At 55.7% G+C, this 21,907-nt stretch overlaps 3 protein-coding genes across 3 annotated transcripts in view; all 3 read left to right on the top strand.

Moving 5' to 3' along the window:
* LAMTOR2 (late endosomal/lysosomal adaptor, MAPK and MTOR activator 2) overlaps positions 1-1,111 on the top strand; it is a 5,651-nt gene extending 4,540 nt beyond the window's left edge. Inside the window, exon 5 of the mRNA XM_019555435.1 lies at positions 854-1,111. Within this exon, the coding sequence (XP_019410980.1) occupies positions 854-910 (57 nt within the window). The 3' untranslated portion in view covers positions 911-1,111. The remainder of the gene's footprint in view (positions 1-853) is intronic.
* Positions 1,112-3,221: 2,110 nt separating this feature from the next.
* On the top strand, positions 3,222-10,666 carry RAB25 (RAB25, member RAS oncogene family). Its single transcript, XM_019555428.1, has 5 exons — positions 3,222-3,602; positions 8,643-8,838; positions 9,240-9,433; positions 9,718-9,798; positions 10,235-10,666. The coding sequence occupies exons 1-5, from the start codon at positions 3,563-3,565 to the stop codon at positions 10,366-10,368; spliced, it is 645 nt and encodes a 214-aa protein (XP_019410973.1). The 5' UTR covers positions 3,222-3,562; the 3' UTR covers positions 10,369-10,666.
* Positions 10,667-11,991: 1,325 nt separating this feature from the next.
* Positions 11,992-17,691, top strand: LOC109323724 (ras-related protein Rab-11A-like). The gene is made up of 5 exons (XM_019555417.1): positions 11,992-12,137; positions 15,338-15,533; positions 15,770-15,963; positions 16,251-16,331; positions 16,728-17,691. Exons 1-5 carry the CDS (start codon positions 12,098-12,100, stop codon positions 16,865-16,867), a joined length of 651 nt encoding a protein of 216 aa, XP_019410962.1. The 5' UTR covers positions 11,992-12,097; the 3' UTR covers positions 16,868-17,691.
* Positions 17,692-21,907: the final 4,216 nt, after the last annotated feature.

Genomic DNA, 21,907 nt, shown 5'->3' with positions numbered 1-21,907 from the left:
CCACTGCCCACATCCCTCCAGGTCGAAAATGACCTGTCCACCGCCACTCTCTGGGTGCAGCCCGCCAGCCACTAGTGACCCATCTGACTGTGTAGGTGTCGATGCCAGTCCCCTAGTGTTTTAATGAGAACGGGGTGAGAGACCGTGTCGAAGGCCTTCCAAAAGTCCAGAAAAACTACATCCACTGCTACCCCTGCATCTAAGGATTTGGTGACCCAGTCGTAGAAGGCCACCAGGTTGGTCTGACAGGACCTGCCTCTAATGAACCCATGTTGGTTGCCCCTAAGCATGATCTCCCCTGCTAGTATTTACAAGCATTTAAAAGCCCCTGCATGATGCTGGAATTGGCTCTGAAGGAGCATCAAAATTGTGGCCTATAGTCTGAATTAATATGAGTGTTGCAGGGAGCCATTAAAATAATTTCTAGGTATGTCATGGCTTCTGAATTTAGTGTGGTTCTGTTGTGGTCAGCTCTATGGCCTCTGGCAAGACACCGTGCCTCGGTCTCCCCTGGTTTAAACTGGGAGGGGAAGGAAGGAACATTACCATGTCGATCCACATAGCATGCACTCACCTTTCCTGAATGTTGGCCATCAGAGGAGTATCTTCTACTGAACAATTGGGTTAAAAGGACATCCCCACCCCCGCTTCATTCTGCTTTCCCTAAACCAAGGCGCTTGTCGCTTATTTTGTGGGAGCTTGTGGTATGTACCTGAATACAGGCACTGTGCCCTCAGTACAGTGGCCCGGGGCAGAGAGGCTAGATTTCAGTAGAGCTAATCCAGGCTGAGAGCTGCTTCTGCTCTACTTGCTGACCCTTGTGCTCGGCTTACGTCTTAATCTCTCCCAACAGGCCCAGGCGCTGGTCCAGTATTTGGAAGAGCCACTCACACAAGTGGCAGCCTCTTGAGGAGTCAGGAGGGGCAGCGCAGCACGTGGATGGGGCTGGCGCAGTGAGAAGCCCTTTAACCAAGAACTGTAGCAGCAGAGAGCTTGTGTGGCGGGGCATGTACGGCTCTGCAGGGACATCGGGGGACATCGGGGCTCAACAGCGACGGTGGCAGCTTCCAGCGTCTTGATACTGCATTAAAATAACGTGAAAACTTTCAAAGGGAGTCTCTTGCTTGTCTCATCTGCTGCTTCTCTGGGAGGGTGGAGGAAAGCACAAAGGAGAGGCAGAACCAGCTGACACCCTTCGCTACTCCAGGACCTTGCATGCAGAACACGGCACTGTCAGCCATGGCTGGGAAATGTCCTCTTTCAACAAGCCTCCCTATGTGGACACTCCTGTTTTTCAGGCAATGTGATAGAGCTTGGTTTGCAGAAATGGCTCTTTTAGGCAGCAGAGCTGTGTCTACTCTAGGGCCCTGGCTGCCTTTGCATTGCAGCCGTAGCCTAGCTTGAGCCCTGGAGTGCCTGTGAGGGGTTTCAATACTTTTTTTTTTTAATGCCAAATTGAGAAGCGTCTGACTGCCAGAACAAGGAGCAATGGACTCGAGCTGCAGCAAGGGAGGTTTAAGTTGGATATTAGGAAAAACTCTCACTAGGAAGGTGGTGAAGCACTGGAACAGGTTACCCAGAGAGGTAGTGAAGCCTCCATCCTTGGAGGCTTTTAAGGCCTTTTGGTAGACAAAACCCTGGCTGGGATGATCTAGTTGGGGCTGGTCCTGCTTTGAGCAGGGGTTGGATTAGATGTGGAAATAGCACCTATTAATAATGGCTCAGCTCTTCTCGGACCCAAACCTTTCCCCTCACACAGTTCTTCCTTTCTCGCCACTTCTGGTTTGCACCTTGGCTTCTTCCTTTTCACCTGCTTCTTGGCCAGTTCTCACGCAGGGCTTAGGCTCTCCTGCAGATCTCAGGCCAGGTGCGGGGGATAGGGGTGGCATGACTTGTCCCACAGCTGTTGGTTGCAGGGTCCCTTGCGGGTGTGGCTGGGGTGGAGTGGGGTCTGTGATCCACTGCTTTTTCTAGGGGGATACAGAGGCTCCCCTGATGTTCGTTGCCTCTTCTAATCGCACGATGGCAGCACAGGACAAGGAAGGCAGCTTCCACTTCCCAAAGGAAAGTCTAGGGGCCGGATTCCTCTCCCAGCCGCTCTTTGCACTGTTAACAGCAGACCAGCTACCTCTCCCACTCCACTATGGGGCTGTGCATTTATGCCCTGATACCTACCAGCAGCCTCTGGGCTGGTGGCTATTTTTTTTTTTTTTTTTAATCAAATAGCAGCCTCAGGCTCACTTGAGTCCTGCCTGGGCCTGTGCTGGGGTAAGACTGGATGCTCTTGTATGGATCCACTTAGATGCCTGACAAGGGTGTTGCATTGGTACTGTGTGCCTAATCCCTCTGTGTCTGTCTGGCTTTTCTTGGCCTCTCCCAGCCCAAACACATGTTTGTTGGCACGCATGGGTGGCAGGATTAATTTGCCCAATGCCTCTTCCTCCCCAGCAGGAAAAAGGAGGTGCTGCCAGTCGCTAGAGGAGTTCCTTTCCATGCCTCGGCTGCATCTCTATCGTAGCTGCTCCCAGCAGAAGTCTCTATTTTGCTCCCGAAGGGTGGCCTTGCCTGGGTCCTAGTCCTCGTTGCCCGGCTGGGGCACTGTAACAGAAACCACTTCTCTACTTTGCCTCTCTCTGAGCTACCGGGGGCTCTGACTCCTGCTGTGTCTCTGCAGGTGGAGCGCTGGGGCCAGCAGTCATACGACAGCAGGGACCATCGACTGGGTTTCCCCTCCTTTCTTTTGCCCTTAGCAACAGGGGTGCATCCAGTTGATCCCTTCCCCAGTTGGACCCTCTATCCCTGGTCTCATGGACTATATTGACACCTTCTGCATTCTCCATTTTTGCTCAGGGATACTCATGAGGAGGACCGGGGCCATCACATCCCTCCAATACCTACCCTGATCCTGGAGGTCCTGGTGTGTTCCTCCCCAGCTGCAGGTGCATCCTAGGCAAATCCTGCTTTGCATACTGCTCATCCAGAGTCAACAAGCTGCTTTCACCTGTGTCATCTCCTCTTTCCAGCCCCTCGGCTGCCTCTGCTTCCTGGGCCTCTTGCAGCAGGCTTCTTCATGCATGAGGGCTCTCTTGGCTTCATGAGGCCCTGAGAGTGCTCAGGATTGGGCCCCCTGTCCTGAGCCAAAGCTGCTGGGTGCATGGGCAGCCACGTGACTCTCTCGGGGGCGGGCGAGGGGGTTGGCGCTACCTGCTGAACCTGTACAGCGACACCGGGTCACGCCCTATTGAGTCACGCAGCTCCAACCTGCCTGGCGAGGAACTCCTTTGCACCTTGCCCATAGCTCGGTCACCTGGCTCTCCTGAGGTCTTGCCGTCTCTTTCCCTGCCGCGCCAGGTGCCTCCCTTGCACGCCTGCTTTCCCCGCTGCTTCCAAATCGGCCTTCTTGGCAGGGAAGAATTTTTCCCTTCCACCTTCCTGGTTGATCAGCTGGTGCAGAAACCACTCCTGAGCCCTCCTGCCACCCACCCACCCTGGCTGGGCAGGAAGCAGACCAAGACTGAAAGCCGGACCCCGCACCGGAGGGGACCAGGCACAGCCACGAGCCATGGGGGCGCCGGAGGAGGACTATAACTTTGTCTTCAAGGGTGAGTCTGTTCTCTGCACCCTGTCCACCCCTTTGCCTTTATCCTGGAGGATTCAGGGCCAGGTTGGATGTTCAGCCCCTTGCAAACTCTCCTTTTAAGGGTGGAATTAAGGGGGCACAGAAATTTTGGAGGGATGGGATTTGGGGGGTGGTAGGCAGGATGGAGGTGGGGGTGTTGCTGGCAGAGCAAGGAGTGGGAGGGAGCAGGTATCCAGACAAGGAGTGGAGAAGACCCTGCAGCATCAGGAGTCCAGACACTGGGGGGGCCAAATTCCACTCCCAGGCTTGGTGCAAGCCCCACAGAAAGACCCCAGGATCAGGACCAGCCAAGCCCCTTTCCTGTGCTCCGCCAGTATGGCCCTGCTAAGCATCCTAGGCACAGAGCAGCAGACAGCTCAGGGCTGCAGAGATACAGTGGAGCATGCGATGCTTCCCCACCCAGGGTAGCAGATGGAGATCACAGCTTGGGTGGCTTTTGGTAGGATGCTGCTGGCCACCAGCAAGACTTGTGGTGTCTACAGGTGAGACATGGGGGATTTCCACTCTCGGGTGACTGCATGCCAACAGGTGCCTCTGAATGGTGCTGCTGCCTCTCCCACCCCCTGTCCTGGCTGATGGCACAAGGCAGGGCAGCACTGGGGAACGGGCATTGAGTGGCAGGACAGAGAGACACCGATGCTTCAGGGTTTGCCTGGGCAGAGAGCATGGAGAGGGAGATACCTAGATTTCCCAGCTACTACCTGCTCCTCCGGCTCCATATGCAGCCCCTTGCACACCAGGCTTCAATGGCAGTCCAGGCTTTGCCCTACAAATAATAACGCCCAACGCACCAGGCTGTCAGGATCCGGTTCAGCGGGATGCCAGCCCTCCGCCCTCCTGGGAACAGCATATTCCAGCCTCATTGATGTTGTTTTAACAAATAATTGCACTAAATACCACTGCGGTTTTGCGGCCTCTTAAGAACATAAACCCCCCAAAAAGGATCTCGGTCACTGGAGGTTTTCAAGTGCAGGCTGGGCAAACATTTGGCAGGGAAGGTTTAGACCAGCGCAGTCTTGCTGGGGGCAGTGGGTTGGAGACCACTGACTCCCGGGGTCCTTTTTTGTGGTTTTAGAAGCAGATTATGTCCCTTCTGAGAGACCCATTTGAACCCTTTAAGTAAAGGGGGAGGGAACACCCAGAAAACATCCATGAAAGCATTTCACTTCTTAATGTTTCAAGGAAAAGCTTTGCTTGTTTCCAGCTCGTTATCTCAGTGTGGATTTCACTGGGGGGAAACTGTCTTAGAAGTGAGCCTGAAATGTTTTCTAATCGAAGGAGCTGTATATATATTGCATCAAAATTTGTAGCTGACAATGTCCTATTTTGTCAGAAAACAAACAGAAAAAGATTTGTCTGAAAACTGAAGCTTCCTGTTTTATTTGAAAAATTCCCTTTTGGGAGGTTTTTAGGCCTTTCCCAAAAAAGAAAAGCAAATAGACTGTGGAGGAAGTTAAATATTGTACTGGTGGAGATGTTTCGTCGTATGGAAAACCAGATTTCCCTGGAAAAGAGGGTGTGAGGCAGAGCTGTTTAACCCCTGCCTGCCTGGGTGTCAGGGGCATGTCTACATGTGCACTTTAGCTTATTTTAATGCGCATTAAAGCATCACAAAAAACATGCTCTTTACTTAAGACAGGCTAATGCACATTTTCCTAGCACTTCCCAATGCAGGTACAAGATTTTATGGGCATTAACTAAAGCACGTTAACGCACATGTAGATGCTCCCAGTATAGGTGAGAGAGCAGGGGTCTGATGAACTGTGACCTCAACAACTCTCCTTGGTAAGCTGCAATATTTTGCTCCTGGTTTGTCTCCCATGGAAGGTGCTGAGTTCAAGTCTCTGCAGTCAAACAACATTCAACGGTGTGTTCATGTTTTCAGGCTTACGGCAGTTCCTTGTTATGGGTGCTGTCCTGCCCGGCCCAGAGATTGTGTCTGCGATGTGGGGCTTGGGATTGAGAACCGTGAAAGCAGCCAGAAGTGCAGAGAAAAAGGAAGTGGAGTGAAACACAGATGATAAACACCTGGCTGCCCAGGGAGGGGTGGAGGAAAGTCTCAGCGGGCACCTCAAAGTCACTCTGCTTGACTGAGCTAAGGTGTTGGTGGTGGCATCAGAGGCAAAGAATTCAAGGCTTTAGAAATAGAGCAGCCTGCCTTGTGCATGGTTTTATCCCTGTCTATCACAGCCACTTCTGGTGCCAGTGCAGGTTCGAAGCAGTTGTTCTCCTGGGGACCTCATGGCCTGGATAGGCAAAGGGCGGGGAAGGAAAACTGAGGCACAGAGAAGTGAAGCAAAGGTTTGCTCAGGAAGAGGTGAGAGTAAAACTCAGGTGTCCTGAGCCTGAGCTTCTTGCTGGTCCATGCTGCCTCTATACTGCCAAGCATGAAGGGGATTCTCCCAGCTCCTGCCCCCAGGGAGCATGGGGTGAGAAGCCTGTCCCAGAAAAGGCCTCTTGGCTCTTTAACACCCTGTTCGCACTGCCAGATGGTGCAGGGAACCGTGTGTTTGCCCAGGCCTGGCGCACGTGTCCACGCCTGCATGCTGCAGTGATACCATGGGCAGGATCAAGGCACAGACCAGCTCGTCAGCTGGGCTTGCCAGGGTAAGGAGGGGGCCAGTGGGTAGAAACTGGAAGCAGCAGAAGCATCTCTGAGCTGGTTTTGGAGGGAGGAACAATGTCTGTGGCTCTGCTCACCTGGGCCAGGGGCTTTCTCAAGGCTAGGGGTTGTCTTGGCCCCTGTACTCTGCGCATGCACGGTTTCCCGTACACCAAAAAGTGCTCTCTTAATTGCTGGGCCGTGCCTGGGCTGTTGAACCAGGGCTATAAATGAAGGCAATAAATCATGTCTGAGGGACACCCGGCAAGTCTGGGATGGGAGGAACAGGACAGGCTGTGTTCAGGGGACTGGACTGGGAGGTGACACACCAAGTTCTTCTCCCAACTCTGCCACTGATGTCCAGAGTGACCCTGGGAGCACACTTTAGCCCCAGACCCGCAGAGGTGTATGGGGGCAGCTAGTTCTCACAGGGAGCTGGAGTTGGTGGCAATTTGACCCCTTCTGAGTGCTTGCATCTCTCTCTAACTTGGGAGAAAACCAGCCCTTGCAGTGTGCTGTAGGGCAGAAATCCCATGAAAGAGCACAAAATGCATTGTGATGGCTCAGTATAGAGGACCTCAGCTTGACAGGCATCCCCAGAGTCATTCCTCTCTCCACCCCAGGGGTTCCCAGGCTGAGCCAGGAGGAGACACTGCATGGAAGGCAGCATCCAAAGCTCTTCTTGGCCTGACAGCCCATTGTGTTTGCACCCAGCTGACAAGTTAAAAGGGTGTCACAGGACAAGAGGGACCCTGAAAGCCAGGCAAAAACTTGTGGTAAACTTTTCCAAGGATCCTTGTGGGGTGTGAGGCAGAAACAACAGTCTCAAGCAGGAAAAATCTACCTCCAACCCATATTTTGAGTCTGGCTTCAAAAATCATGGGCTAGAAAAGTGATGGGTGGTGGGCTCTGATTTGTCTCTGGGATCCACTTACTCCAGTTTCTCTGTATATTTTAAAGCTCCCCATCAAATGGCAGCAGTAAGTTTCATGCCATCACTTGCTGGCAGTTGTGCGACCCCCCCTAAATATAACAAGGCTTGAAGTGAAATCATGGGAGTCGCCCTTGGTTCTTTCTTTCATGGTTGGTTTCCTTAATCCAGTGGTTCACCATCTCTCTAGACTGGAGGCACCACTAGATAGACTCAAGAAGCCCCTCAGAAAGTGTCACCTCTTTGTTTTTATTCTTTTTTTGCCTACCAAAATGAATACCAGAGCAGTTTTTCTGTTGCAAAAACTCAGAAAATCCACAGCTCTGGACTCCTGTTTGCTGTATCAGGGTTTGTCCTGCAAATCATGGTTGCACATGTAGAGCATGGCCCCCTGGAAAAGATTTCCAGGCACCCCAGAGTGCTGTGGCCCCTCATTGAGAACTGCTGCCTTGGAGCTGGGAGATGACCCCAGGTGTCCTGTTTCCCAGGCCAATGCGCTTGCTGCCAGGCTGTGAAGTCAGTCGTTCTCCCTCTCTCTGCTCTGGTGAATCTCTGAGTGTTTTTAAAACAATTTCACCAGGAGAGAAGAGGCCATCCTGGAGCACCCTCCAGCCTGGTGGATAGAGCGCTGAGGCCTGGATAGCCTGCTTGGGGCTTAAGTAGCACCATGCAATGTGGTGCTTAAATCCCCTTGTACATCTAGGTCTTAAGACATGGCTGTGCTGGACAATGTACAAACAAAGAAGGTCCCTGTCCCACACAGCTCACAGCCTAAATGATATAGAATTAGACAGGAAGGGTGGGAAAGGACCTTGGAAATTTGCATCTAGTCCAACCCCCTGCTCAAAGCAGGACCAGCCCCATCAGCCCAGCCAAGGCTTTGTCTAGCCAGGTCTTAAAAACCTCCAAGGATGGAGATGCTACCACCTCTCTGGGTAACCTGTTCCAGAGCTTTACTACCCTTCTAGTGAGAAAGTTTTTCCTAATTTCCAAACTAAACCTCCCTTGCTGCAGCTTGAACCCATTGCTCCTTCTGTCATCTGCCACCACTGAGAATAGTCCAGTGCCATCCTCTTTGGAGCCACCCTGCAGGGAGCTGGAGGCTGCTATTAAATCTCCACTCAGTCCTCTCTTCTGCAGACTGAATAAGCCCAGTGCCCTCAGCCTCCCCTCACAAGTCCTGTGCCCCAGCCCCACAACCATTTTCATTGCCCTCTGCTGGACTCTCTCCAGTGTGTCCACCTCCTTTCTGCAGCGGGGGGCCCAAACCTGGACACAGGACTCTAGATGTGGCCTTGCCAGTGCTAATAGAGGGGAAGAATCACTGCCCTCAGTCTGCTGGTAATCCTACTAAGCAGCCCACTGCCCCCTCCAGAACTGTGTCACATGCCCCGTACTGCTGGCAGCACAGGGGGATTCTCCCTCCACTCTCCTCCCGTGCTGACGAAGGTTTCTCCATTGCCTCCCAGTGGTCCTGATCGGAGAGTCAGGTGTGGGGAAGACCAACCTGCTTTCACGCTTCACCCGCAATGAGTTCAGCCATGACAGCCGCACCACTATCGGCGTGGAGTTCTCCACCCGCACCGTCCTGGTGGGTGACGCCATGGTGAAGGCACAGATTTGGGACACGGCTGGGCTGGAGCGCTACCGCGCCATCACCTCAGCGTGAGTGCCCTGGCGGGGAGGGCCCTCGATGTCTCCTCCTAGTGTCTTTGGAGCCAGCGCTGCATGGGTCCAATCCCTGACCCCCGCCACTCTCTCACTGTCCTGGCAATACTCCCTGATATCCCATTGCCCTGCACCTCTTCCATGCAAAACAGCCTGGCTGGAAAGCTGGCACCGATGCTCACCAGGGCTTAGACAGTCATGGCCATGGGACTCTGCATGCATCCCTCCTTGAACCCAAGGAGCAGCTCTGATGCATGCCAGCAGTAGTGGGTTGTTATCCCATTCCCATTCAGCTACTGTTGGGGTGAGGGACGTGCTGCAGGGCCCGATTCCAAGTGCTGTGGGGGTGTCCCAAGCTCTGGGTTGGGTCCCATGGTGAGGCTGCCTGCTCTCGGCAGGTATTACCGGGGTGCAGTGGGCGCCTTGGTGGTATTCGACATCACCAAGCACCAGACGTATGACGAGGTGGAGCGGTGGCTGAAGGAGCTCTATGACCATGCCGAAGCCACCATCATCGTCATGCTGGTGGGCAACAAGACCGACCTCACCCAGGCTCGGGAGGTGCCAACCGAGGAGGCCAAGATGTTCGCAGGTACACAGAATCACTCCCTAACCCCCTGCAGCTCAGCTGGCTTGGCGACCTGGCCCCCTGGCTTGGAACTGGGGGTCTTGAGCTCCCAAAATTATCATCTTGCATACAACACACACCTCTTCCCCACCCTCACCCCCGAAAAAACACCTGCTGGAAATCAGAAGGTGCATTACATGTGGGAAATACAGATGCCCCAAGGGGACTGTGTGGGGAGCTCTGCGCTAGGGGGTCCGTGCTGCCCCCGGCATAGGCCCGGGCACCTCGTGAGACTCCTGTTGTTGCAGAGAACAACGGGCTGCTCTTCGTCGAGACCTCGGCGCTGGACTCTACCAACGTGGAGCAGGCCTTTGAGACCGTGCTATGGGGTGCGTAGGGCACTGGGGGCACTGGGGAAGGTCCATAAAAGCCCCTAAGGTGCAGGCACCGCCCCCCCATAGACCTGGTTGCAAGGGAAAGAGCTGGTTGGCTAAGCCCAGTTGTCAATCACTTAGAGAGTGGGGAAGGGGAGGGGGTTTCCCCTTGCTTGCAAAGCATTCTGGGTAGGGCAGCCCTATATAAGCCCCCTGGCTGCTTCCTGCCTTTACAGTGTGGCTGGGAGTGCACATAGGTAGGTGGGGGGTGTGAACCTCTTTTCTGGCCCATGGAGCTGCCCTGGAGAGGGGTGGTGGGGCTCAGGGCTGGTATCACGCCCTTGGAGATGACGGGGGTCGGCTGTGCTCACTGAGACGGTGCCTGGCTCCCCCTGTCGGGTGGGTTTATGTTTGCCCCGAGGGTCATTTCACAGCACTTCTTCCCCCACAGAGATCTTCAACAAGGTGCAGAAGCAGAAGCAGAAGAGCGCCCCGGACGATGCCGTGACGCTGTCCCCCGAGAGCACCGCCAGCACCGCACAGTCCCATGCGCCGGCCCAACGCTCCTGCTGCCTCAGCCTTTGAGCCCAGCACGGGAAGGGGCCCAGGAGTCCACTCCTCTGCCCGCTGCCCTGCAGCCTGGCCCTGCTTCCGCCAGCGTGGGACTCCGGGCGGCCCCAGACTCGCCCTGCCCGGAGCCTGCCCTGCGGGGTCCAGGCAGATGCAGAAATCCCCGTCGCTCCTGGATGTGGTCCCAGCCTGCTGGGAGCCTCCGCGTTCCCGATTCCTTTTGGAAGGCAGCTGGGGCACGGATCCCGGGGGTGGGGCTGCTGCCATGGTCTGTGCAATACGGGTGCAAGCATTAAACCGTTTTCAAGAGGCAGGTTTGCTTTGCCTTTATTCCCACCTGCCAAGGGTGGGTCTACCCCTTTAGGCTCTGCCATCCCTGCCCTCCCTGTGTCCTTGGGGGTGAGTGATGGGGTGTGTGCACAGTCCTCCTAGCATAGGTGTGTGCCCCCAGCAGTGTGGTCAGTGCCCCCCACCATACTCAGGCCCAGGCTCACAAATCCAGCTCTGCCCACACTGCCTGGGGCCTTCCTGCTAACGCATGGATGGAGGCAGGACATTGCCTGGGGGCAGCTGATGCTCCTGCAGATCCTTCCTACTGGCTGGGAGGGTCCAGCTCAGGGTCAAACTGATCCCCCCAGGTTTGGGGGTAGGAAGGACTTTCTTCCCCATGTCAGACTGGCATGGGGGGGGGGGGGTCCCCCTCCTGGGTTTGGAGGTTAAACCAACACATTTCCAGCTGCATGTAAATGCGCAGGGGATGTAAAGACCCCACTTGCAGTTCACAAAGGGTAAAGAAAGGGCAGCAGGGCCTGTTACATTAGGGTGCTGCTGTCTCCCTGTCTCAGTTTCTCCGTCAGACAAGGGCTCGGTCTTTATAGGCAAGTACAGGGAGCAGGCGGGGGTGGAGCCGGGGCATGGGTGTCTGGGAAGACAAGGTGCTATGACAGCGGGGTTTGCTGGGTGGTCTCCCCCAGCCTGGGGTGAGCAGAAAGGGCCAAACACTGAGTCACACCCCAAGTGAGCTGCACCCGGTTTGGCCACATGAAGCAGCAGGGGGTTGATACAGGGGAATCTTGGCCTGGGTCAGGAGAGAGAGGTCCCGATCCTGGCTCCAGAACACCCTGGGGCAGGTTGGCTGGATCCAAACGCAGCTGGGTGATGCACACCTGCAGGCACCTACGGGGCTGCTTGGAGCTATGGCGCACAGCCTAGCTGGAGCAGAGCTTCCCAGTGCTTTGCCTGAGCTAGAGGAGAATCCCCACGAGATGCTAGCAGTGGAGGGGACAAGACATGTGGATGAGTCATCCAACACAATAATCAGGTCACTGTGTGCATAGAGTCACATGAAACCCTACCAGCCAAGCCCAGCCGTGTGGCCCACACCCCACCCTAAATGCTTAAAGGGCCTAGCAGACAGCAGGCAGATTGAACAAGCTTCTTGATGAAGCAGAGAGCTAGGACATCCCATCAAACCCTTTAAGAGAAACATGGTCCCTTTAAGAACTCAATACAAGCTCCACCCCACATACCTGTGCCAGGTGAGCCCTTTGGCAGGTGATGGACAGCTCCGCCAGCCAATCTGTCTGAGAGAGGAAGTGTCAGGCACCAATAGGAAACGTGCCAGAGCCCTGCCCCAGCACTGGTGGGGTGGACCTAGAGGTGCCCAGGAAATCCCAGAGCAGTGAGCTCACCTGGGACCGGTGTCTGGGTGCAGTGCGGAGGGCGGCCGGCAGCACTGGGCAAGATGCGGGGCAAGGATGATGAGTATGACTACCTCTTCAAAAGTGAGTCCTGCCCAGCCCAACCCGGCCTAGATGGCGGGCGCTTTGCTCTGGGTTTGTACAGTGCCAAGCACGCTGGGCCCTGCTCCCAGTGGACATTGAGACGGGTGGGGTAGGATTGCCCTGCATCTGGGGGCCTGGCTGGAGGGCCCAGCTGCTGATGCTGGGGTTACAAAGGCCTTTTTTGAGCCCAGCTTTGATGCTGACTGGGGGTAAATGGGAAGAGGGTGTTTGCTGCTGGAGCTGTAGAGGCCCCTGCTAGCCAGGCATCGAGGTGTGCCAGGAGCTGTATGGATATCTCTCTGCCCCGGCAGCTCCTCGTGAAGGTGCATGCATGGGTCTTCTATGTCAGTGGCTGGACGCGGGCAGCCTTGTAGCTCCTGCTCCCTTTCCCACTGCAGCCTGAATGGGGGGAGGCTGGGTCCTGACCCCCCCCAAGCCCTCCGCATGGTTCCCCGTGGTACGGGCATGGTGTGGCGGGGAGCAGGGGGGTATTTGTTCTTGCGGCTTTAATACGACAAGTGTCCGGGGTGGGAAAGGGGTAAGGAGTCTAGCAGAGTGGGAGGCAGGCAAAACGCCGGCAGAGTGCTGCTGAGTTGGTTTCCCTTTCTCCCATTCCCCTGATCCCTTTGCCCGTCCCTGCCCCATCCCTGAGGGGTTGTGGGGTTTCTCCCTGACGTGAGCAATCCTGAAAGGGGAAGTGATGCCACCTGCGGCACAGGCGTCCATGTTGGGACGGGGGCACATGACTGACGCACGGCCCGGTGAGGCAGGACGCCTGGCTTCTGCTCCTGGCTCTGTTTGCGGCCAGCATCATCTCAGGCGAGGCAGCTCTGTGCCTCAGTTTCCCTTCCTGCACCTGGCTATGCAGCTGGTTTCCCGTGTAGCTTGCAAAGAAGGTGCGGAGCTTTGTGACGAGCTCTGAGATCAGCGGGGATGAGGCAGTGGGGGGGGGGTGTCTTTTGCTTCCTACTGCCCCTCAGGGAGGACCCCAGGGTGGTTTCTTCCATGCCAAGTGTGTGCGTTAAATGTCCTCTTCCACATCCCTGCAAAAACACCCACATCTTTGCTCACAGTGGAGCAGGTGCAAGAGGATGTCATAAGCCCTATACTGCTGTCAGTGCCTGGGGATTCTCTGCCTGCTCCGGGTGGCTGGGCCCGTGTACGTTGGTGCAGGCAGGTCAAGGGAGGGGACAAGTTGGGCTGAAAACCTTGCCGAGTCAGGGCGGGGATGAAGTCATTGGTGACTCACCTTCCCTTTCAGACACTTCCCTGCCAACAGCCCTGGCGAATCCAGCTTCCTGGTGCAGCCCGCGGCCCCTGGGAAACCGGTCTGTGCTGCGGTGCTGCTCTGGGAGCCGGTGGGGCCTGAACCCCAGCGTCCCTGCCCCGCAAGGGCCTCTTTCCACCCAGGCAAAAATGCTGCCAGGCCAGCTGGGCTGCTCTGTGGCCCACAGTCAAGGGCAGGTGGGGATCCCCTACTCCCATGTGCCCTCCTGAGCCAGCATGGGGCCGTCACTGTCCTCACTGCTGGCACTGGCAAACGCGGGCACCCCCCTGTCGCGGTGAGGCCTGGAGGGAATTGTGACCTGCTTCTGTGCTGGGTCTGGCAGGACTCAAACCCAGGATCGCTGAGCTCCTTACAGGAGGAAACTCCCAGCCTTTCTCATCTCTGTTTCTCTCAGCACATCTTGGAGTGGGAGGGTGTGTTCCCCACTTTGGGATGGGGGCGCAACTCTTTAACTAAGTGTCACAGTCCCTATACTGCAAACACCAAGTGGTGATTCTCCTTCCCATCAGGCACTGGGGCCGTGATTTCAGTGGCAGGAGGATCTGAGCCCCAGTGTAGCTGGTTCCTGCCATCCCCTGGGTGCCTTTAGTCTATTTTCCAGGCTGCCAAACCCCTGGTCTTCCTATTAGAAGCTGCTACAGCCCAGCCCTGACCTCAACCCTCCTGACTTCACAGGCCCTGGCAAAGCAATTTAATTAATGCTTGCAATTGTCCCTGCCCTAGAAAGGGGAAACTGAGGCAGAAGCCTTGCTGCGCTGTGGTCACTGGTGCTGGGATAAGACCTCTCCTGCTCACAGACAGCTTAAGATTTGCTTCCTTTCTCCAGCCAAACTGGTTCCAGTTGCCCTTGTCCTTTTTGGGTGGCATAAGGGTCTCTGCTCCTGGTGTTTATAGGCATGGCCCAAGCAGTAGCATAGAAACCAGAGCTCTTGGACCTGTCTCTCTCTCCCTTGTCCGAACTGGGGTTTCCTCCTCTGGCACAAATGGGAGTTTGGTCCTCAGCGAGACTCCCTTTAACCTTGGGGGGACATGAACAAGAAGGCTCAGAGCTGAAAGCCAAGCACGCGGTGGGCGGTATTGCCTCCCTGCAGCATCCAGCTGGCCTGGCCGAGGCAGGGGGCATTGCGGAAGGGGCCCTGGGATGCTCTGAGCTGCCTCCCAGCAGATTGGATTGTGGGATACCTGCACACCTCCAGGGTCTGATGAGCCTGATTGGTGCCTGAGAAATGAGGGTCCCTGGTGAGGATAAGACCGTGGGTGTTGTGGGCTGCTGCAGATGGAGGCAGCAGGATCTGGGGATCTCTCAAGATCACACAAGGCAGCATTGCAGCTGGAGGAGAGAACTTGCCCCTCTCCTTTCCCGTGCCTCAGTTTCCCCCTGGTCCTTTTGGGGCAGGCCACAGCCTCCCACCTACACGGGCAGCTTCCTTGGTGTCGTGGGAGCTTGCGCTGCTGGCAGGACGGGGGCGGCTGGACTGCAGGACCCTGTTGCCACAAACACAGAGCAGCTCCACTAGCCGTGCAGCAATACCCAGCTGTCATCTGCTCAGCCTGCATTCACGAGGCAATGCGGCCTAATGGTGACAGCGATCCTCGGACAGCAAGGTGGGGGGAAATGGCTGCTTCCCCATCACACCTGCTGATGGGCAACTGGGGCCACAATGTTACCTGTCTCCTGGGCGTGAAAGAGGAGCAGCTGAGCCCAGATGTGAGACTATCCAGCCCCTGGTGCCTCCGTTGCCCACCCCCAGCCTCAGCTTCACAGCCCCTCCACACCTGGCTCCTTGCTGGGAAGATTGGGGGTGGTCTCCCATATTTTGCAGGGTGCGGGGGGGTTCCCACATCTAATCCTTGCCCGGAGCCACCGGCAATGCAGGCAGCTACTAACCCACGCTTGTCCTGTCCCCCACAGTTGTGCTGATAGGGGACTCGGGCGTGGGGAAGAGCAACCTTCTCTCACGCTTCACCCGCAACGAGTTCAACCTGGAGAGCAAGAGCACCATTGGCGTGGAGTTCGCCACCCGCAGCATCACGGTGGACAGCAAGACCGTGAAGGCGCAAATCTGGGACACGGCCGGGCAGGAGCGGTACCGGGCCATCACTTCAGCGTGAGTCAGGCTCTGCCCAGGTCTGCGATGCAGCTGATTCTGGGGTGGGGAACAGCATGGTGAACAGGCTGCACCAGCTGCTTCAGGGAGAAGCCCGTGTGCATGGGGAGGGGGAAACTGAGGCACATCGGGGGCTTTGCACCGACTCAGTGGCAGAGGACCCAGCAATCCTGCCCACAATTACCCCCCTGCCTCTTCTCTGGGCAGCCTGTGACCCCCTCCCCTCCACTTCGCAGGTATTACCGGGGGGCGGTGGGCGCGCTGCTGGTCTACGACATCGCCAAGTACCTGACATACGAGGACGCAGAGCGGTGGCTGCGGGAGCTGCAGGACCATGCCGACGCCAACATTGTCATCATGCTGGTGGGCAACAAGAGCGACCTGCGGCATCTCCGCGCCGTGCCCACCGATGAGGCCAAGAGCTTTGCAGGTCCATATCCCTGACCCTCTGCCTCGCTGCACCCTGGCATCCCCCTCCTAGCTGGGAACCTCGGGGGCGTCTGTGTAGCTACCTTCTGGGTAGCAAGGGAACAGCCCTACCATGTGTCATGGGCCCTGTATAGTAGGCGGAGATTCTCTCCCAGCTCCAGGCACTGGGCACAGGGGGGGTCAGGCTGTCCTAGAGGTCACCAGTGGGGAGTGGGTGGGATAGTGGGAGCTGGAGACATGCATCCATCTGTCTGTCTGACTCCTGCCCCGTTCTTGTGCCCCACACAGAGAAGAACGGCCTGTCCTTCATCGAGACGTCAGCCCTAGACTCCACCAATGTGGAGACGGCCTTCCACAACATCCTCACAGGTGAGTCCGTGAGGCCAGAGCTGGTCAACCTGCCCCTGCCTCCCTTCCCTCTTTGGGCCCTTTGCAGGTGGATGGAGGGGGCTGTGGCCAGGGGTCTCCAAAGATGGGGGAGGCTGGAGCTTGGTGGGCTGGGGTCCAAGCCAGCTCTACGCCCAGGGAAGGGCAGTTGAGTGGTTAGCACCTGGGAGGCAGGATGCCTGGGTTCTCTTAGACTCGCTGCCTTTCTGTGCCTCAGTTTCCCCAGCTCCTACTAAGTCATAGCTATTGGAAGGGGGGGCTCTGCTGAGTGTGCCCCTCTGCCAAACCCAACCTGGGACCAGTATGGGTTGTTGGCTTTGCAGGGGGGGCAGGGCTGGGGGCTTCCCCCTTGACCTCACCGCCCTCTCCGCCCTGCAGAGATCTACCGCATCGTGTCGCAGAAGCAGATGGCCGGACAGTCGGAGCTGGAGCTGGGGCCCAGCACCACCATTGAGCCCATCCACGTGCTGCCCACCCACCAAGAGGGCAAGCAGGCACCTTGCTGCCAGAACATCTGAGCCCACTAGGGTTGGGACAGCGAGGGGGCAGCCTGGACCCCCAGTCCTGCCCCAGGCATGGTGAGGAGGCCACAGCTTGTGTGCTGCTCTCTTCTTCCAATGTCCCGGGTCCTGTCCTCCTCCTGCCCCGTGCATCTCTGTATTTACTAGAGGCCCTAGGGAAATGCAACCATGCTCTTTCCCAGAAGATGCTTTCCTCTTCCTTGCTGCTAGGGTCAAGTTTTTGTAGGTCCTACACAAAATGGGGGGGCAGGGGACACTACTCCTCCCTTTGTTGGGCTCCCAAGCCCCTTCTGGCCAGAGCCCAGCATGAAGCAGCTGATGGGTAAGGCCTGGTGCACCCCAGCCCTGAGGAGATGGGGTGGGCTGGGGGTGCCCTTGGCTGGAGTCTGCACCTGCTAGAGCCGGGTTGTAGCTTCCTTTATCGGACCTACCTGATGGGCTGAGCCCTGTGCACTTTTTACACCTGCTCCTGGGCTAGAGGCTGGCTTGATCCCAGCACACCATAGCCGAGAACAGAAATAGGCACCCTCGCCAGTCACTGATCACCACTGGGGCAAGGTGTGGAAGGCAGGGGACTCCGTTTTGGGGTGATCAATTCTTCAGCACACACAGCAGAGGATGCCTCCAGGGCCAGGTCTCAGCCCCCTGCCAGGGTCTGACCCCAACTGAGGCAACGACTTATCCTGGGATAGAAGCAGACATGTATTTTATGTCAGGACATGTTGCTTCCTACCCCCACTCCCTCCTACACCTTGTGCTGCTGGGTGTCGTGCTGATGTCAGAAGTTTGTTCATGATTAAATAAAGGATTTTGCTCCTTCCCTTGCTGCCCCTTCTCTGCACTGGATTGGGTGGGGAGGGCACCCCAGTTTGTTTAGTCTGAACTCTGGGAACTTCAGTATTGAGGACACAAGCCGTGGGGCAGTAGCAAGCTGTTATCCTCTCTGTGGAGAGACGCAAGGGGGTTGCAGGAAGGAGCAGGGCAGGGCAAGGGTAAGGGCAAGCCCTTGCTGGAAAGATCTGGGGGGCGGTGTCAGATGGGCGGTCTGGAGCAGAGAGTCTCTCCGACGTCACATGACTCCGGCAGCTGGGGCTTGCAGTAAGTGGAGGTGCCCGCTGGCCCCTGATGACCGCAGCTCAGCAAGGTGAGTCCCCTGCAGAGCTCTGACCCCTGGGCCCAGGTTGGCGGCACGCTGGGCTGCTTCACCCTAGGACCAGCTCCTGGGGTGCAAGCAGAAATGTCTCTTCTTCATCCCAAGCCCTGCTAAGGCAATGATTTTGCAGGGTACTGGAGTCGTCGTACCTGCTGGATGCCACTAGATAGTACCAGTCACTGCAATTATGGGGAGCCCGTGTGCATGGGCACCCGAAGTGGCTTCAAACGAGTCAAACCTCCAGAGCGCCCTAGCTCCGGGGTGTTCAGGTGGCTTCATTGCTCCCTTCCCCCTCCAGTACGGTGCCAGGGGAGGTCCTCAGATGGCACAGGCAGGCTCCTGAATGGTTGCACAGCATGGCACAGACATGTACCCCAGAGGCAGCCGCATTTCAGCTGGGGGCCATGCCCAGTTCTGCATAGAGCTGCGGGACGGCGCTGGACTGTGCGCTGAGCCAGCTTGCAAAAACACAGCCGCCTTCTTGCCGCCATCTGCCCGTGCTGCCGTCCAGTGCCAAGTGGTGATGTCGCCCCAGCCACCAACGGTTTGGTCCGTCAGCAGTGCCAGGCCAGGGACAGCGAGGAGGGCAATGTGATTGTGATCCATCCTGGCTGGTGACTCATCCGGGCTGGGGACAAGCTGCTGGAACAGGTGGGTGCAACATAGGTATCTTGCTGGGCAGGGGCTGGGTGCTAGGCAGGGGTGAGCTCATTACCCTTGAAAATGCAAAGCTGATGGAAGGTTGCAGCCTCCCACCCTTTCTACCCCAGCCTCTCCCTCTTCCTTTAGGGGTCTCAGCCCCTAGGTTCCTAATGCACTCAAGGCCTTGTCTGTGTGGCAGTGTTCGGGACTGTGTTAATCTGAATTAGCTCATGAAATGGTGTTAAACCTCTGTGCAGGTATTCTTATTCGGGGCAAAGTCTGCTGTTGCATGGAAGTGACACATCTGCTGCTATCCCGGGGTAATCTGCTCAATGAAAAACCCACTGTTCCCTGCTATAACTTGCTCCTATGGCCCAGAAATGCTGCCTGCTCCAGATCCTGGAGTAACTTGCATCCATGTACAACACTGATGGGCAAGAGTGTTGTCTGTCTGTGCCCCAACAAGGCAAGTAGAGTCACAAGCCTTTAACAGAATCAAAGAAAATGAGGGTGGGAAGGGACTTCAGGAGGTCGCATCTAGTCTGACCCCCTGCTCAGAGCAAGATCAGCCCCAACTACATCATCCCAGCCAAGGCTTTGTTTACCAGGGATAGAGACTCCACCACCTCTGTGCAACCTGTTCCAGTGCTTCACCATCTTCCTAGTGAGTTTTTCCTACTATCTAACCTCAGCTTCCCTTGCTGCAACTGGAGCCCATTGCTCCTTGTCCTGCCATCTGCCCCCACTGAGAACAGCCAGCTCCATCCTCTTTGCAACCACCCTGCAGAGTTGAAGTCTGCTATTAAATCTCCCTCGGTCTTCTCTTCTCCAGACTTAAATCAGCCCAGTTCCTTCAGCCTCTCCTCACAAATCATGTCCCTAAGACCCTGAACCATTTTTGTTGTCACGTGCTGGACTCTCTCCAATGTGTCCACCTCCTTTCTGTAGCGGGGGCCCAAAACTGGACACAGGACTCCAGATGTGGCCTCACCAGTGCAGAATAGAGGGGAATAATCACTGCCCTCAATCTGCTGGCAACGCTCCTACCAATGCAGCCCATTTTGCCGTTAGCTTTCTTGGCAACGACGGCACACTGCTGGCTCCTCCTTATATTTCTCCAACCCCAAAGTGGAGATGGGTGTCCCTGGGAGAGAACGAAGACAAGACGCCAGGTTTCTTAAGTAATAATACTTTAATAAAATTAAGTTCTTAATGTAATTTAGCACATTTAATACATTAACCCCTTCCCTTCTTTGTTTTCTACAAGTTGTGCAACATCATTATTTTAATTATTTTTTTTTTTGTTTAACTTTATTTTAACTTTTTTTTCCTTCTCCCCTTTTACTATATGCCTCAAAACTTAGACGAGCCTAACTCTACTTCTCTATGTTCAGTTCTCTCTCAGGCTTTATTATTTTAGTTTACTTTATTTTTATTCCTTTCTTTTGCTGGAGAGATGAAATACCTGGATGGAACACGTGATCTGCTTCCAATAGCATCAATCCCAACTCTAGGTTTCCTATGATGGGAAAAAAAAAATAAAGACCCCCCCAAATTATAAAAAATCCCCAAAACCATATAACAAGGAATGGACTTTCAATAGAGTGCCCCCACAGTCAGTGAATCAAGGCAAATGCTAAGGTATTTTTGTGGGTGGTTGGCTGGTTTATCTATAGAGCTTTGTGGGTTTTTTTGTAGACCGGGTGACTCGGGAAGTCTTGTAGCACCCAGGTACGTGGGAAAACAAAACCCCAATGTATGCAGCACTTTGAATGCTGATGAGAGAATGCAAAGGTCCATTAAGGAAAACCCATGAAAGGCTCAAGGGGTCCTGGGGACACAGGGGGAGCTGGGCCATGCACCGAGCCAATGATTCAGTTCGCACTAGCTGAGCGTCACCCTGGGGATGGGATGAATCTGGTCCCTATCTGCTTGGCAGACTTGCAGCAATCTGAAGTTGCTGATCTCTGCGAGTGACTCCAAATTCATTGGGCAAGAAGCTACTGGTTTCCAGGTGCACAGATGGACAAGGACTCCGGTGCATTGCCAACAGAGAGGTTCCTGATTCTCACTGATGTGATGCCAGATTTTTGGCAATGGGCCGGGTGAGGGTTAAACAGCCCTGTCATTGTCCAAGGGGGTTAGGGGCCCGGCCTGGCAACCCTTGAGCCTTTTGTGGGTGTGCTTCACATCACTCTGAATCCAGCAGCAAATCCCCTATGAGGAGCAGGACTAGGAGCTGGATCCTGTTTCTGTTGAAAAGCAGGTCAGTCGTACAAATAATAATAGTATTCACAAAACAAAAAAAAAGTGCTGGTCATATTATAGGAGCCGTTGGCAGTCACCGGGACCCCCCTCCAGCCCAGCTTGTGAGAGCCGCCGGGGGGACCCGGCTGAGCAAAGCCCCGGGAAGCTAAAAGGAGCCGACCGGTGTCGCTGCCACGTTTCCCTGCAAGTTTATTCCAAAAGAGTCCAGACGAGACAGAGAAACCACCTGTGCTCTCAGTTCTCTAGTGTGGTGCCAGCAGGGCAACTCTGAATTGGACCCCGGGGGAACTCCGCAGTGAGCGGAACTGGAGTGACTCTGGATTGACCTTGCTGCTGAGCTCAGCCGGGAGATTCTGGCTTGATCCAGGTGTGAATCCCCACCGGACCCATTTCAGGTGCCACCACCCTCACCCAGCGGAGGTCAATACCAATCTCTCCCTGCCCCGACTTCAGAGGAGCGGCATCAAAAGAAGTGATCCAAAGTGCCAACCAGGCCAAACTGAGAGCAGAATCAGCCCCCGGCGCACTACCGTGGAAATACAGCCCCTGCCTCGACTCCTCAAACCGCTCTTGGAAGAATGAACCCACGGGGGAGCCGGCCCTCCTGGCACGGGACCCCATGGGCATGTGGCTGTGGCCTCAGCAGTGCCAGGAGAGGGGGTCTCCCCTGACCAGGATACAAATGAAGATAAAGTGCATCTGATCTCCAGTCCCGGGCATCACTGTCTCGCGTCAATCACTGACTGTTCAAGTATTCGCAACAAAACTGAGGTAAAATAAAACTGAAAGAGCCAACGGCCTTGCACGGCCCCCCTCCTTCCAGGGGGGACTGGCAAAAAAAATAATCACCCTTTGCTCTCCAAAAGCTGCCAGGAAACCCAAGTCTACATGTAGCAGGCAGGGCCTAATGCTGCTGCCCCACACCTGGGTGCTGGGGGCTGCCTCCAGCATTGCACGCCACAGTCTGGACAAGC

This window comes from Crocodylus porosus, unplaced genomic scaffold (assembly GCF_001723895.1).
Source record: "Crocodylus porosus isolate Cpor-Errol unplaced genomic scaffold, CroPor_comp1, whole genome shotgun sequence".
NCBI classification, from domain to species: Eukaryota; Metazoa; Chordata; order Crocodylia; family Crocodylidae; genus Crocodylus; species Crocodylus porosus.
Note: the sequence above shows the minus strand (reverse complement) of the source record. Positions and strands in the feature narration are given on the sequence as shown.